This window comes from Anguilla anguilla, chromosome 5 (genome assembly GCF_013347855.1).
Source record: "Anguilla anguilla isolate fAngAng1 chromosome 5, fAngAng1.pri, whole genome shotgun sequence".
In the NCBI taxonomy this organism is placed as follows: domain Eukaryota; kingdom Metazoa; phylum Chordata; class Actinopteri; order Anguilliformes; family Anguillidae; genus Anguilla; species Anguilla anguilla.
Window position 1 is genome coordinate 52,377,479 of NC_049205.1, and position 17,743 is coordinate 52,395,221.

The window sequence follows — 17,743 nt, forward strand, 5'->3', positions numbered from 1 at the left end:
CCTGGGCCTCCTTTACACCTCCAAAAGTCAAACCTATCTGCACTGAAGCAGTTGCTTTGGGACTATAGCTGAATCGCTTGGCTGAAACGCTTGACCCACCCTGACCAAAGCTTGTTAGCCACAGTGCCTCAGTTGTTTGTGATTATGGTCTTGCCCTTATTGCAACATTTCCTTCTCCACTGTGAGCGCCTTGAACTTCAGACAGTCTGCCAGTTCGACTGTCCCTGTTTTATCTTTTTTTTTCTTTCAGATATTCAATCTAATGGCCCATTTTGAGCCAAGTAATATGCTGTTATCAAGAGGTCCCTCAGAATATGGATTCTCTCATAATTTCGAGTTCACCGATAGGTGAGGAGCAGGCTGAGATTAATCCAGAGGACTAATTGGCGGTTTAACCCTAAATGTGTTCACACCTGGCCACAAAGTGAAAGCATGGCTTGTAAAATGGTTTAACTGCATCTATATTTTTTCCCTGGCACCAAATAGAATCTCTTCGAGGGGCTTTCCCTGGATTGCAGATTTATTTTTTGCTGTAAGGGCAGTAAGGGCAGCCACAGTTTCTGGAGCCTGAATGTCTGTCTTGGTCTTTATAATTTTACTGTTGGAAAACTTTGCACTGTGTATATACCGTATATTCGTGCACCATTTTTGCTTCAAATGTGCAAAAAGAACAATCCATGATAAACCATCTGTTTCAGCAGTGATGATAGACTTAAGAGGAACCATGACAATTGTTAAGATTCTGTTGGTTAATGTCAAACCAACAGAATTGAATTGTTGATATTTCTCACAGCAAAACATTCACTGTCAATTCAGCTCTGATATAGAGCACAAATCTGTGAAATTCAAGCACTGACTGGAATTAACACAGTAAAATGTCCAACAACAAGTGAATTAACTTTTGACATTTTTATTGTGCAGTGAACATTTTAGAATTAATTCCTCTGAGTATCAAATTTTAACCTTCTTGTTGTCCTTGGGGTCAAAAATGTCTCTTTCTGAACATAACAGCAGTCAAAAACCCCAAAACTTAATTTTTAAGCATGACATTGGATTGCTTTTCCTGGAGTGACCCTACCAACAGAAAAAGTTCATCATTGGCCTTTTTTTATATTTTTGTAAATGTTGCCTATACCATCCGGGTGCAAAGATTGTTTGATTTGTTTGTTTGATTCTTTCTTTTTTGACCCTGCATAATCAATGTTAACCACCACACACCTATTACAGCAAACAAAAAAGTGGTGTAGACTGAAGACATGACGTTCCTGGACTGTGAAGTAGGAATAGTTATTCACCAATTTATTGATGAGTGACAGGTTGTTTCTACATGAAAAATATTTATTTAGGGTCGGAAATGGGTCATTTTTGACGCTGTGGACATGGGGTGCTTTTTTTAGAAAGCCGTGAACGATCTGGTGTAAGAACCCGTGTTGTTCCTGGATTGTGAGATGTCAGCACCAGTCTCCTCATGTTAGCGAGGGTCAGATCCTCTCTAGAGGCAGCGGGTTTCATCACCGCCGAAAAGCGAGAAACATCAAAGTGTAATTTAACTGGCTGTTAAGCGGCAGGGCGCCCCCCCTGCTTTTTAACGGAATGTGATCGGAGGGGTCAGGGAGAAGTAACTAAAAGAAACACTATAAATTAGCTACCACAGAGGCCCTGTGAAGGGTCGATAACCAAATACTCCACAAGAGGAAAAAATACTAGGAAACACTGGGCAATTAAAAATACATACATAACATTATATTGCATTGTCTCTTTTTTCCTTTTTTGTTTATTTATACTTGATGCAGGGAACTAAATTTACTTAAAGAGAGTTTGCTTCATCTTGAGGCATTTATTAGCATTTTACATTGTTGTATGTAAAAATGCTAATAAATGTTCAGCCCATCAGAAGGCTGGCAAAAATGTGTACCTTTTTCACTCTGTCATCACAGTTACGCAGGATTTGACTGGCAGACGGACAGCTGTGCAGACAGGAGACGCGCAGTTCAGTGTAAGAGGTGTGCAGACCCATGACTGGCAGGCTCAGATTTCACTATGAGACTTTGACACAGTTTGATCATTTTTATTGCAGATTCTGAGCATGATGCTACAAGATGTGTTTTTTTGTGTGGAGATTATTAGCAGGCTTTCTCTGACAGGGCATTTTTAAAACCGGAGTGTATGACCGACTCAAAACCAGAGCACATTTCTGGTGAGAAGGCAGATGTATGAGATGAGGTGTTGAAGGCAGCAGAGCTGTTTTCCGGGCTCTGGAGGTTTGGTGTGTGGAGGAGTCTGAACTTGGCTGGGTAGCACAGGCTAAAGGGTACCATTCCTTTCTTCTGCATGAAATGTTCCAGACTATTCCTTTCCAAAAATAAGGTACCTGCAGTATAATAATACACCAGTACTAAAGCAAATTTTCATTGCGCTCATTTTCAGCAGTCACAAACCTTAGTCGTGGTGAAATCAAGTCCACCGCCCTCCCCTCTAAATGAAATGTCGTGTCACCCCTTCATACAAGTGGTGCTGGGGCTGGGCCGGTCTGAAAGCAACTGAAACACCTTTCTGAAAAGCACCAGTCCTGCAGGTTTGAGTCCTCTGTGGTGGTCATAGCATGAGGTCTGCCCAAGGTAATGGGATGATGTTCTCTCAATTCTCACACAACTATTACATTCCAAGTATTCATTTGGCAGGTGCTTTTGGCCAAAGTAATAAACTTAAAATGTAAATGTAATTACAGCAACAAAAAATAGGCTAACCCCAAAAACCAAAGCAGAGAAAATGGCACTATAGATGTTAAGTACAAAGTTGAAAGAACTAATTTGAATCAAGCATAAGTGCAACACGCTTGAAACAATGTTCTTAACACTAAGAAATACTGAAATAAAAAAAGGATCTGAAAATATAATACATACACAATTAAAATGAAACTATGGTTGCTGTAAACATTTGTAAGCTTGAGTTCAAGATTAATAAACAGCTGTGAATAGGAATTGGTCTAATATCCAATACCACCTTAAAGATATCAGCATCAGGCAACATTTACGAGGATTGTGAGGTACCTGCGGCAGATAAAACAACACAGCGTTGTCTTTTTTCTTTTCCCCCCTTTTAAGAAGACCGATAGGTGCCTTTGTGGATGCAGAGAGGGCAGACAGCTCGGGGAGCAGAAGATTTACTCCTGCGGCCGGTGGAAGAATGCGAATGCAGTGGGAAACTATGAGAGCATTTCCTCAAAGCCGCGGCTGCTGATAAATCTGCTCCCACGTGACACTTCGGTATTTCTCACAGGTCCTGGAGCCCCGGTGAGTTTTCCATCTACCCAAGAGCAGAGGTTGTGTGTGTGTGTGCGTGTGTGTGTGGGTGTGTCTGTTTGTGTGTGTGCGTGTGCGTGTGCGTGTGCGTGTGTGTATGTGATTAAAAATATAGAAACCCCTATGTGCAGATAGACACCCAACTGCTTTTCAAATACAAAGTAACAAATGGTCTGTCTGACGCTACACTGGTGATTGTGGGCAGAATGAGTTGAGATCTGGAACATGCAGCACTGTAACCAATCCTGTTAAAACTAAGGCGTTGGCCTCCGTTAACACATTCACAGTACATCGGCAGAGTTAGTAGCACTGTGTGCCTAAGCAGGCAGGGAAAGAGTCAGCTCTGTGATTGCGCAATTACAATCATCTGGAACCGAGGGGGAAGCTTGTTACAACATCCTGTAATCCTGAAACTTAAATCTCAAGTCTTTTTCTTCTTTTTTTTTGTTTAGCAATGGGACTTCAACAGGTGAAGTCTCAGAGTTTTTTGAAGCTCTAGTCCATTTGAAATTAGTTATATAAGCAGCACTGGGATAATGATGTCTGTGTAGTTCCTAATTGAGGAGTAGAATACTCTTTGAGACTTGCTATCCTTTTTAAATGAACTTTTTTCCCCTCATTTTCCTTTCTTTCCGAATTTTTAACAGTCTTAACTGTAACATGCCCATTACTGTAATGTCAGTGTAACACTCCCATCACTGCAATGTCCAAATTTGGGAGTCTGCAGGCTTAGCTTCCAAGTCGCTTACAGTAGCACTTGCATATTTGCAATATTTCTGCTGAGTAAAAATTGGCACTATAGCTAATGTACAATGCTCTGTGGGACTACCGCCCAAAGTTCACTCTGGCGCTGGCATACTCACAATTAAGTCTGGCGTGTGGAGCGTTCTTATGAATAAGTGCTTTACACCTTCACCCACACTTTTGCAATGCAGATGACAGACCTACATTCTCCTTTTGGGGAAGGTTTGGCTTTATGTATGAGGCAAGCAGTGGCCATATCACACTCAGTTGGGCAGATTGACCTAGATGTAAATGGGGGCACCAAACCGCATGCAAATTAGCTAAGACTAGACCCAGCCCTTGTAAATAACCTGCTAAAATGGCACCTTTGCTCCCCCATCATTGGCCGCAGGGTCAGCCTGTTTTATATTAGCTTCTGCTTGTGTTAAGGTGACTGAAATCAGATGACAGTTAAGATGAAATAACTGTTAAGCTAATGATGGGTGAATATAGGCAACCAGGACATCCACTTGGGTTGGAAACCAGACACTAAAGAGCCCTCTAAACAATGAGCAGATACTGGAAACCCCTCGTCCTGTGTGTTTGAATGCAGCCCACCTTCAAACTCTGTGAAAAAGGCAAGCTATTTGACATGGCATTCCCGCAGCTTGGAGACAGATTAATCATAACCAAAGCAAGGCCAGCCTAAATGTCAAAGGCATACTATGCAGGATTTTTACCTTGAAAATATTGCAAAATAACCATGGTATGGTATAACCAAGGTATATCTATGATGCACTGACAATAGCTGGCTTTATGCACTTTCCCTGAATTTGTGCACCATTACCTGTATTTGTTATTCTATAATGAGTTTGGGTAGTTTCTGAGCGTTGCACTCTTTTTGAAAGAGCCTGTGTTCTGAGATTGGATCTCAGTGGAGTGTTTGTTGCGAGCTAGATAGGTACTGCAATGGCCCAGATACAGCAAAGCAAAAAGACAAGCCATCAGGGCTTGTTCAAGAACTAGAGTTAACCTTGGAATTACTTTTACCTCAGTGGCATCAGCTGAAGTTCACAAAGGGGATGAAAAGCAACGTGAACTTGGCTTGACTGCCCCAAGACTGAAGCGGCGGCATGCTTGAGGACCATGTGTGATTCAGACCCAGTCAGGGTCAGTAGCTCACTGCTCAAAGCCAGTGTGTGCTTCTGGTCCAATCTGGGCTGTTAGCTTGTTGCTTGAGGGCCATGTGTGGTTCTGACCTGGTCTGGGCCGTTGGCTTGATGCCCAAGGTCTGTGTGTGGTTCTGACCCAGTCCAGGCCAGTCGATCATTGCTCAAGGTCTGAGCGTGGTTCTGACCGAGTCTGAGCTATTGACTCATTGATCGAGGCCCAAGTGTGGTTCTTACCTAGTCTGGGCCACTGGTTCATTGCTCGAGGGCCGTGTGTTGTTCTAACCTGATCTGGGCCATTGGATTTTTCCTACGGCCCTGTCTGACCCAGAGGCTCATCCCTTTGTTAGTTTTTGGAATGTTTTTGGAATGTTTTTCCTGAGCTGGGCACAGGCAGAAATCCTCCTGTGGTTTCTCAGGCCGGAGTTTGATGCAGAGGTCAAGAACACACACTCACTGCTTGCGTGCTCTGTTTTCAGTGTATAGATGACTGTCTCAGGGGAAAGTCTTTTCCCAGTCTTTATTCTGTCTTTTTTTCTAATGATTACATGAAATACCATATAAATCAGAAGAATGCCCTTGTGTCCACCTACATTGTATGTCACTCTCGATAGGAGTGTTTGTTTAATAGGTGATGAGATGTTCTTTTGAATGGGTTTGGTTGGGTGGGTTGTCTCAATCAATATATTGTTCTATGGCTTACTTTTGCTGCTCATGCACAAGAAACACAAAAGCTCTCAGGATCATACAGAAAGGCTTTGTCCACACAGCATTTAGACAAACCACTTTGATAAAATAATGGCTCAGATTTGTTCATTGCACGTGAACCAAACAGAAATGCAACAGACACAAACATGCACACACAAACACGTCTCGTTCAAATTCACATTGCATTCCGAAAAAGAATGTTTCAGTGAAGCAAATCGTTCGACATTCCAATATGGAACAGTGCTTCCAAGTGTACTTTTACTGTTATTAACAGCTTTGGTCTGAGTCCAAAAGGGGAGGAGCCCATGCCTGATCAAGTGACCTCACTGTGTCACATGCTTTGGCACTAAATGTGTAATATTGTGTTGCATGCTGCTGCACAAAGTCTCAATGTGTTGGCCATCGCCTTAGTGTGTCTAGGTGCCCAGCATAGGCTGCCATGTTACAGATACTGAAAGGGCACGGCACTGATATCTGAGATGGCATTTTCCACATCTATGAACTCTGCATGAGTTGACTGACTTCCTCATGGATGAGTGGTGTTGTATTGCTCCAGCAGAATTACAGGTAGACTCTATGGCATACAGGTAGACTAGAGGTATACAGGTAGACTGTCCCATGTGGTGTCTCACCCCCCTATTAAGTGACTTAACATTGGGGTTTCCAATTCTTAAGTGAGTTCAGCGTGTCATTAATAGTTGTATTTATTCATTGAATTACATTAGTATGACCTGGAATCAAGGGCTTCACCACACATCAGTTATGGGATTAGACCATATTTGTCATGTAGGTAAGCATGGATGGAACTGGCCTGTACGCTGAGTATCAACATAAACCAAATCTACTTCCTGAAAGAATTATTAACGTCTGACAGCTGTAAGGTTTGACTGCTGTTGGCTTAGACTATTTGTTGTTTCTTAGCAGTTGGTGTGCTTATGAGATGAATGGCGTTGGTTTTGACATGCTCATTTTTGTTTTAAAAAAATAATGCAGTACATGAGGCAGGCCCATGTAGTGAGGCAGGATTTATGAAAACAGCCACACACACGCAACAAACACCTGCAGTTTGCACCCTGTGCGTCAAGCATTGCGTACGGACCTCCTCAATCATCCAAAACTCGACCTAAACCAAACACCACACCACTGACTGCTGGTGTATTTGTACGGGACATGCACAGAACAAGGTTACACAAACCAGTCACCTCTTGTTGACTCAGGAACTCCCTGTTGCTTGGCGGGGCACTTCTTTGAAAGCACAACGGTAGAATACATCCGACTTGTATTAATGAGGAGGGAGGGTCCTCCAATGAGTTCAATGGCTAATTTAGCTCACTGCTAAAGGACCAGTCAGAATCTGGGGAGTTCACAAAGACCTGTCTGTCATCACAGACTGTCATGGATATGGTACCCAACTTCAGAGTTCATTGGTGATTATTCTCTGGCATTGGCTACCATATGCATGACCCTTTCTGGTGATGCACTCAGTCCTATTCCCATCAGCTGGGGGCTCTGGAATTCTTATTTTAAGGTAGCTGTCTTTGTTTTCTGTCACGTATGACATTGTGCATAACAAAGTAGTGGTTTGGGAATTTGGGATCTTACCTCAAGTTAATTCAAATCCCAGGTGAGGATTCATTTTAAATTGCTTTATTGAAAATCCATCTGTTGAAATGGATAGCATTTAAAGAGGTATGCTGTGCTAGTAGCATTGGATAAGAGCATCTGCTAAGCAAATTAATAATGCAATGTAAAATTTTGCAAGCCGGTGTGGTTTCCTAGTAACAGTTGCTGACATGTGTAATGTTCTCAATTCAGCAGTTTAAAATCAGAAGAAACCCTTTCATTTACAATCCTGAACGGCTTCATGTCAGATATAATACATTTTTTTCTTTGTACAGTCATCAGTCATTTACTGATTTACCATGGATGGGATTAATCCATCAACCATGTTTTGTTTTTTTTTACCTTTTACTGTTCTTTTAAAAGTTAGCTACTTAAGCCTGCCCCATCATTGCATACTGTTATGTTTCATAAAGCTTTGTAATACTTCATAATGACTTGCTTTTGGTTTTTGTACCTACCCTTCTGACAACCAGCTTAGAGGTTGCGAGTTTTGCATTGTCAAGGGGAAATAAAAGGGGTTCATCTGTATTGTATAACTATTTTCCTTCAGTTTGACACTAACAAATAATATGTTTATTGCATAATTTACTTTTTACAATGGAAGACTTTATCACTTGTATTACGGCCCGTTTTTGTATCAGTGCTGTTGTTCATCTAACCATGCATGCTGGCTTCTAGATAGTTCAGTGTCACTGAGCGCTTAATTAGGAAGACCTATGCGAGAGAAAAACCACAACTTCCCTTTTCCCTTTCAGAGAGTAATCAGATCAGTCATTAAGGGATATTGTTCTACATTCTTGGCCATTATATTGTTGGTTTGCTTTGGTTTTTTTATTTATTTATTTATTTTTTTGAACTAGTAAAGCTTCTTCAACGTGAGTAGACTCTGAGATGTAATACAAGGGTCAGTGGCAAGTTCAAGTCAACACAGAAATCTCCCAAAGCAGCACTGGGCATTATCTTCAAAGGGCTGCAAGGTCTTAGTGGGAAATAAAGCAAAGACTCTGATGACTTCAGGAATTTCAGTGTACCTGCTGAAGGCTGATTGAAGTAATAACTCAGAATGCCCCGATGGAGTTTTTCTGCTAAGGATGTCAGACAAAAATTAGCAGATGAGTAATGTGGCAGTTTATTTAAAATGTAATATTCCTAATAAGTGTTGCTCATTTGAGTGTTGGGGTGTATGGCCTTATGTAGCCACATCTGGCACATCTGGCTGGACACTGCCTACACTGAAATGGTGTGATATCTCATCGAAAATACGCAGCATATGTTTGGTTACCCACTTCCACAAACAGCTGTTGAGGGTTTGTAATGTGTGGCACAAATGGCAAATTCTCTTTGGATTTAAAATAATGCAAATAATATACAACAATATGGCGAGAAAATGCAGGTGGCTAAACTTTAAACACTGGCAAGGCCTTGTTTTTCAAGAAAATAACTGCTATTTTAATAATGTGTTCCAAACATGGTGTGACCTGGACACCTACCACTGGCTGAATGTCACATAGTTCTCTTTTGTAGAGAGTATGAAACTGTTTGCTTCATTCATATTTTACAGGTTTTGAATATGGAAATTGTGTTTCCAAATTCAGACAGATTCCTCTCTGCTGCTGAAAAATAAGCTTTCTATTTGAAATATATAATGTAAACTCCTTGAATACCAGTATAACGTTAAGCTTTAATGAAGACAGAGCCCAGGCCATTCTCTGAGACAGTATCCAATGGCATTGGATGCGCCTGCAATGCCATTGGATATTCCATAATGCCTACGCACACGCACGCATGCACATACTGTATACTGTCTGTCACAATGGCGTATGCACACAAACATGCTGATCAGAAACTGTTCCCCCATGTGAAATGTCAGCACTATTTTTGCTCAAATTAATTCATTGCATTTCTTGTTTTGCTGTATTTCAGCTGCTTAAGCTTTGATATTTTGCAAAAAAAATGTTTTTTTTGTGTGTGTGATTTAGACCTGCTCTTTATACTAGACTCCATCTTGCATTACAAATTGGTGCATTCTCTTATTTAAACATACAGCCGTGGGCCTACTTGCCGTTGGTAAAGTTTTTTTTATTATGACAAACATTTGCTATTATTAGGCTATGCTGTACAAAAATATTTCCGGAAAAAAAAGAGAATGTCATTTGATATTCTGTTAATTATGGAATGTCAGAGTTAGCAGACTGTGGTCTACCCGGTTTACAGTGCGTGAACGTGTATAAAACGAGAGGAGGGGACAAGGAGGAATGCCGGCATGATACCCTACAGCTGACACAAGTTGGTGCGGCTATGTCGGGGTAGACTGAGTCTACCTGTGGCAACGTGGGCAGAGGCAGGGCGATTATGCTGTTCCCGTTTTTTTACAGACACATTTTAATTATTTTATTTATTTTAGGCCACGTTGTCAACTTTTTCGGTTTATTATTCCATGGTATTTCAAATGGTTTGAAACCTCCTGCCTCTTAAACCCATACAGATAGGCCTATATCGTCAGGTTCATCATAACTGCACAATTATTAGCCTGGCCTTGGCTGCAGAAAGTTGAAACAGGCGTCGTTATTCAAACACATTGCTCTTCAGTAATTGAACAGTGCCCCTGGTTGATGAGTTTTTGGTTATAAATACAAAGATATTTCTTGGGCACGGACTTTGCGATATTGTTTTTCGGTCATAGAGAAGAACCGCTTTTGGCGTTGTGGTCGACTCAAGCGGGCATGACATTTAAACATTAAATGTGTCGCTCTGTGAGTCCAAGGGAGCTTACACAGCACAGCAGCACAGAAGATGCGAATCAAGTTGTAGTCCCCTTCCTGCGTAATACAGAGCCACATCAAGTAATATTCACCTTTAGCCGACTCCATTATTTTAGCCGGATAAAGCGAATGTACGGCGTCTGCGGAAAAAGTCAGTTTAACCTTAACCTTTAACCTTAGTTTAATCAAATTTTTGGTGGGACATATTTTTTATGGCCATGCGACCTGTGCTCAGTGGAGCCTAATTGTCTCACGGCTTCCTGTATCAACGTCAATACACAGGTCTTTGGGAGTGAAGAGCTTGTGCTGCTTGACAACGGAGAAGGGGGGAAATAAAGAAGTACAAGCGCAATATTAAAACAGAATTTTTCAACTCTATGTTTATAATAAAATTAAAATGCTTATGTGTATAACTTCGGGACACATAGGCCTAACATCGATGTAGGCCTGCAAGCTGTTTGTGAGAGTTAGGCTACTTGGAAGTGTATTCTCTTGCTTTTAGACCATCACGAACTATGAATACCCCGATACACATCACTGTAAGTATGGAAGAAATTTCTATTGATCTTTAAAATATCTTAAATTGTGCAGGAATTCTGTCTGGGCTGATCAAACACATACGATAAAACTGAAATAATAGCCGGAAAAACTCCAGAAAACGAACTATCCCTTTAGGGGCCTGAGCAAGTTTGTGGAATTTTACGAAAACTCACCCGTGCAAGGCTGTGTGTTTATTTTAAAATAGTTTCTGTTGTGGTTTGGCCCATCACCATTGTTTCTACCATCATGCAAAGCACTCCTTACTTACAGCGTGCAGCCATGTTTTGTCTTATAGCTGATTAACTAAGAAAAAAGCATATGTTTATATAGTCTCTGAGTCCTTTATATGGAAGAATATAGCACTCTTGTGCTTGGACGGTGTCCTGCTCGTGGGCTCAATGTGATTTGAAACGAGCGGGTTTGCGTACTGTTGTCAAGGGATTACACATTTGTTGAATAAAACTTAAACTGTTCAATAACATCTGTACGACAGGCTGTCGTTAAACCTTATTTAAATACTTATGGTTCGTCATGAGTTTCAATAAATTATGCAGCCCAAGAGCGCAGAAAGCCCCGATTCGTTTATGGCCTTGTGTTTTAATTAAAGTTAAAGGAAACCCGATACTGTCTCGTTTAATTTTACATTCCAAGCCCTTCCAAACCACCTTCATAGCTCTGTAAAGAACGTAGACCCAGATTAAATCTAATCGCTTTGCAGTTTGTCCTTTACTTTCAACAAATAAATTAACGTGGAAAAATATGGTTGCATTGAAGGTTTTCAAGTCGCTCACTATTCTGAATGAGGGAAAAGACGCACTGATGTCAGATTCATTTTGGCCATAACACTTTTGTTTTCTGTTGTCACAATTCATTCATTTTAATGAGCAAAAATCTCCGGCCGAAATGGTTCCTCATTATCCTCGTATCGTTAATGCAATAAACTGCATAATGTGGTCCACATTTTGCAGTTTATTGAATTAATCGTAAGATTTTTGTTGTTGTTATTATTATTATTATTATTATTATTATTATTACTATTAAAGTTGTTTATATATGTATGGTACTGGTGTTAGTGGCAGTTGTAGCTTTATGGAAAATATTTACGAGTAAATATATATAACGAGTTTGCCCTGTCCTACTATGAATCCGAAATATTTTGTCACTGCTCACTTTTACAGTATAGTTCACTGAACGCACTCTTGTTTAAACATTTATATGTCAAGCTTTTTACGCTGCCTGTCATGTCGCAATGGCAGAGCTTGCATTTTTCATTATGGGCCTATGATTTTGGAGGTTTACATTTTTAGTTCAGGGTATTTGTATAGTGTATATATGCACTAAAAGCCTAATAAAAAACGTTATGTAGTAGTTCTGGGGTATTCCAATCATGAAGTTTATGCTAACGGACTTTGATGTTGGTGTTGATCTGCGTGGGATACAGGAATTAATTATTTGTGAATCAGCCTACATGAAAAAAATGGCTTCTTAATAGGCGCCACGCATTCCAAGCTTTTTTTGTTGCATATTTACTTGAAATTAGCATGCAGTTGTATCAGAAGCGTGTACATGTATTATTATTATTCATATTATTATTATTATTATTATTATTATTATTAGAGGAGCATGAGCCCTAACATTTTCGTGTGCATGTAGTGCAGCAAAACCTTTTTTGGGGGAGAATTCATTTTATTTTGGGGTCCCAGAATGGAAACACATGGAACGTGTTATTTCAGAGCCAGATGCTATGGAGATCAAACTTTCCTTTTTAAAATTCTGTTCCACACGTGGATGACAAATGGTAAAATTCGTTTTCAGTGTTGAAGTAAAAACATGCGACCCCACGAATTTGCACTTTTATTTATGTTTTATTTGTCGACTTTGAAAACGCTGTGATAAATCACTATTTTAAATGTTTCATTTTATCAGATTCGAATGAATTGTTTGGAGCGATGTCAGTGGAGCGATGGAATTGCATTATTTGACACTGGTATGTAGTGCGTGGATGTAATTATATCGCCAGTAAATAATATCCTCAGAAATTTGTTTTAACGCCTCAGTTTTAACGCCACTCACAAAATGATAAAAAAAACTCGCTCCTGGCAAAACTGCATGTAGGTGCTTTGATTCCACTGAAAGCAACATTTTATTCGATTTGATATGTTGGTCTGTCCCTTATAGGCATACCAAACACATAGGCCTAATACAGGGAGCGAGACGATATATATATAATCCCCCTAGAAAATGAGAACTTGTCGGTTTCGGCTGCAGTAAGAACAGTTATTTGAACATACACAATTCGTTATATATCATAATTTAAAACAGACGAAAACCTTCTGTTTTTTTGCTTGTAGTTTCCTTGTTTGCCCGCGTTGCTTTGCCACACTTTAAAGGTGTTTCCCAGTATCAGGAAAAACGACTAGTGGATGTTGCCTTCTGCTTCGTCTATTAGCTATCTACAGTTCATCGCAAATACCTGCAAGCTACAGTCAACTGGCACTCACAAAATGTGCGACCAACAATACATGGGTTTTCAATTTGAGTTTCAGATCTTTATTTATTTATTTTTTGAAAATGCCAGTCACGATAGAAGCCTGTTTTAAAAACCAGTCCTTATCTCGCGCTGCTAAAATGTGAATAGACATTACAGAAGAAAGCAAACATTTGCAGCAGTTTTATATGAACGCTTTGAAACGTTTGATCAAAATCTGTGTGGTTAAAAAAACACCACGATCACAACGGGTTATTTTCATGCTTGGTAGTTGACTCACTGCTATTAATAGTCCGTTCCACTGGCAACATGTGCTACAAATACATTGTCATCGATAAATTCATTATAGCCATTGTTAGCCTATTTCTTTTTAGGCCTAGTCTATTTTTAACACTTTCCGAAATCTGATAACCGTCGCCAGTTAATGGGTGTAATACCGTCCTTTTTTGTTCTTGTACCTCTCATGACTTCCCATATTTGATAAATAAATGCGTTTCACTATTTTACTACTCGAGTGTTGCGTTTATCTATATATGGTTCTTTGTGTTTGACCTTGAGCATGGTAGGCTATTGAAGCTAGTAGTATTATTTTTCAGGGGCATCATCATGTACTTGGCGATCAGTGACCCTCACGAAAAACTTCCTCACGAAAAATCGTCTAAAAATATTGAAAGTCTAAGAAAACGCCTATTTTTTTAACGCGCTATTGTGGTTAGATTGGCTGTCCCACTTGCACCATATATAATACACCATCATGATAAATCACTGTCAGTTGCGCCCTACCGATCTGCTCTCCGGGACTTGTGGAAAGCATTGATTGATTTTGTGGCAGTTGTATTAGATTTATGGCAGGATCAATGGATTTTCCACAGCTCAAGTTGGCTCAGCCGCGTTTTGAAGGCATTTAAAGGTTAATAAAAGAGGAGGTTTCGTATGGACAAATTAGTACAACATATTCTGGTTCAGATTTATGGAGGGAGCAAAATGCAGCCTGAATCCACGTGCTGGTCGTTAAAGTTAACGTAGCCTGTATCTTTGAATGTTGTAGCCTATATTAGGCTACCCGCGCGCCGACACGCCGTACGTTGGCCTCTATATTGACACCCTAGATATTTTAGCTGATCTGAAAAGAAATTGTGCTCATTGAATTATCGTTACAAAGCCTATAATGTTGTGAAAATCTTGTGCTTTGATTCCTATGGAGATTTATGGGAATATAGAATTATTATGAAGTACGTAGACAATAGGCCACTTGCCACAGTGCAATGAGGAAACACTTTTATTTGATTCCCACGCAAGTTAAACCATAATTTCTAATTACTTGCACTTGGGCATGTATACTGAAGTTGTCTTGCATTACGTTGTCTTACTATTTTTTTTTTTGGACAAAATTATGTGGGGAAGTGTCAAAATCAGAGATGAAGAAAATGGTTCTACCTTTGTGCAAGTCACCTTTGTATTATTATGGGTCCTGCTTAACATGTATTTCCGTTCTTTAAAAAGATTTTTGGTCCCTGTTTTATTATTATTATGATTATTATTATTATTATTGTTGTTGTTGTTGTTGTTGTTGCTGATGAACATTACTCTTTACAAATATGCATTTAGCTTAACATTGTAATATGGCGGATTTATTTTTTGCGTCAGATTGTCTCGGCCTGCTATTGTGCATGTTAATGATCAATGGTTTGTTAAGTTAACCCCGGACTTGTCCAAGCAGGGGGTTATCCCTTTCCACAAAATTAACTTCAAAAACTAATTTACCACTGTTTACTGCGTCCTTAAAATTCCGCAAAATAAAATAAATTGAGGAAATGAAGTTGTAATTACATCGGGACATTTATTTTACACTATTTTGTCGACCTGTGCAATATGGGTAAAATAATCGGTCTACTTTTAAAATGTGTAAGACAAATGGTAAACTGAATATGATGTTTCGATTATACGGGCGTCAGTAAACGTGTTAATTGACCTCCAACATTAACGATTGTAATGTAGCTTATCACATTAAACATAACTTAATTCAGTAGCTAATAGGAAAATACAAACGTTATACTATTTCGTAATTGTGGCATTATGTTGCGTATGGCTGTGATCCTACGGGGTTTAATCTAAATTGTTATGCGCTTAAAAAAATACGAACATAATTCGCCGACTCATGCTTTGTAGGCTACTCGTTTGGGTCCGTACCAACAAAGGTCACAATTAATAGCAACAATGATCCTGCATCTCATATATGGATGTTTTATGTCCGTAATAAAACTAGAATTACGGTTTAGCTTTGTTGATGCTTAACAGGGAAGGTATCTGCACACATCGAAGTGAGCTCATATTCACTGTAGAGAATGAAATCGCCTTCAGGCGCGCGAGAAGACAATCTGCCTTGAAAGTCAAAACTTTCCAGGTATCTATTTACTCTTAAAATTACTCAAAATCAAAGTTGTTCACACCCATTTATCTTAATCAGTATTGTTTTGTTTTGTTTTTTTTACCGTAAACAATAGAACAAAGCCGCGTGCACGTTATTATCAACATTACATGAACATTATAACTTGGAGATAACTACTCAGCGAGTTTGCCTATTATTTGCACTGTCGTACATTGTACATTGGAGTGAATCTTCTTTTAAAAGAAACTGCGAACAGCATGACTGGGTACACGAACAGGGACGCACAGTAAAATCTGAGTTAAATCAACTCTTACAGAGTAAATATGATCCCTATTGGACTCTTGTATACACTGTGAGAGTTGAATTAGGCAAGCAGGACACTTTTACTGGGCTAACACACACACATTTAGAGGCGATCCTGCAACAAAAAAAAACCGGACCCTGTATTTTTAAAACGCATGAAACTCCGAAACATTTTTTCGGTACATACCATAACAAGAGATGAGCGCTCCGTTGTGCTCGCTTTCTTGGTGGAGTTTGCTTCCTTCGGGGGGAGTTTTGCAAGAGGATCTCTGCATGAAGAGGTGGTATTTGTTAAAGGTGCCTTCCCCAGAAGTGGCATCCAATGACTGGCATTCCTGTTGGAACGGGCTCCGCGACTTTTCCCCATATGCCTGACCTTTGTTGGTGAGGAAAGTAGGGCCGTACTTGGTGTCACTCGCTTGGAATGTCCTAAAGGGGTTTGCTTGGTGGTCCCTACCTTGCGGTGCAGACGGGTTATAATATGTATCCATGGATGTCATGTCGCAGTATGAAATGCACGTCTCAGCGTTCATTCCTAGAAAAAGTAGGGAGAAAAAGACGTCCAAACTTTTTTCTGTCTTCTCTTCCTTTTTTGCAGAGTGAGGAAAACAGACGCGCTCACCCTCCTCTCATCTCCCTCTTCCACACTCACTCGCACGCACGCACACACACGCTCACTCACGCGCGCACACTCTCTCTCGCTCTCTTTCTCTCTCTGTCTCTGTCTCTCTCTATCTCTCTCTCACACACACACACACTGGTGCAGCTGCTGGGTTGGTTAAAAAAAGATTCGTATGTTTTGTAGAAACTCCAAGCTGACCAAAAAGCTAAAAAGCCCCCTTAAGGTTCAGAGGAGTAACAAAGAAATACTTCTTTATTCCGAGAGGATTGAAACCAGAAATAAGGCTAGGCTATAGACTTTAAGTAAGGACATCTCTTCTGTCATTATGTCGAAAGTATTAATGGCTGAGGTCAGATCTCTGCCCAGAAGAAGAAATGTGCTTGTAAATATGTGGGAGATACAACACATGACATTAGTATAATTGGGATATGAATGGGCAATGTAACTGATTGGAGCGCGGCGAATTTAATGGTTGGCTAACGATGCTCTCTTATGAGTCTTTGTCCAAGCTAGATATATCAGATCTTTTTTATTGCGCTAAATGTAGGCTACTGGTCTGTCTGAATATCTTTCCGTCTCCATTAACAGTGTTGTATGTTGTGTTTTTCTGGGCCCTTGTTCAGTTCAAATTGAAAATAGCCCTGATGAGACCAATGATCACGTTCTGAAAAATGACAGCTAATGATTATTATGCTACTTCACATGCGTGGTGACACCTCTTCTTGGCGTGGCGCCCAGTTGCGAGATGCCCGGGCGTCGTAGTTTCAGTTCATATTTGATGAAAGATAAATACCAAATTAGAACATTTCGTGTCTTGGTAAACCAACTACAGTTCGAGGTAGGCCAGATAATTCAGTCTGATACATAGTATTGTGACATGCTGGAGCATAGTAAATATTTTTAGGATTTTCTGGGTTGGTGGGGTTCAATGAGGGAGCGATTATTATAATTATATTTATTATAATTACTATGTTGACTTATTTTTATTATTGTTATTATTATTTAGGTGTCATAGTATAGATGGTAGCAGTCGTATATACATTTTTAGTGTGGCACTACTGTAGTAGTAGTAGTAGTAGTAGTATTAATGGTAATTGTATTGCTAGCAGTAGGC

General features: G+C 39.9%; 1 protein-coding gene and 1 long non-coding RNA gene across 5 annotated transcripts in view; one reads left to right on the top strand and one right to left on the bottom strand.

The window, feature by feature from the left end:
- LOC118227908 (homeobox protein aristaless-like 4) overlaps nucleotides 1-16,658 on the bottom strand; it is a 32,141-nt gene extending 15,483 nt beyond the window's left edge. Inside the window, exon 1 of the mRNA XM_035418961.1 lies at nucleotides 16,195-16,658. Within this exon, the coding sequence (XP_035274852.1) occupies nucleotides 16,195-16,540 (346 nt within the window). The 5' untranslated portion in view covers nucleotides 16,541-16,658. The remainder of the gene's footprint in view (nucleotides 1-16,194) is intronic.
- LOC118227910 overlaps nucleotides 1-17,743 on the top strand; it is a 67,774-nt gene that overhangs the window by 11,077 nt on the left and 38,954 nt on the right. For all 4 annotated transcript variants that reach the window (XR_004765372.1, XR_004765371.1, XR_004765373.1 and 1 more), the window contains exon 2: nucleotides 3,105-3,293. This is a non-coding gene — a long non-coding RNA (uncharacterized LOC118227910). The remainder of the gene's footprint in view (nucleotides 1-3,104; nucleotides 3,294-17,743) is intronic.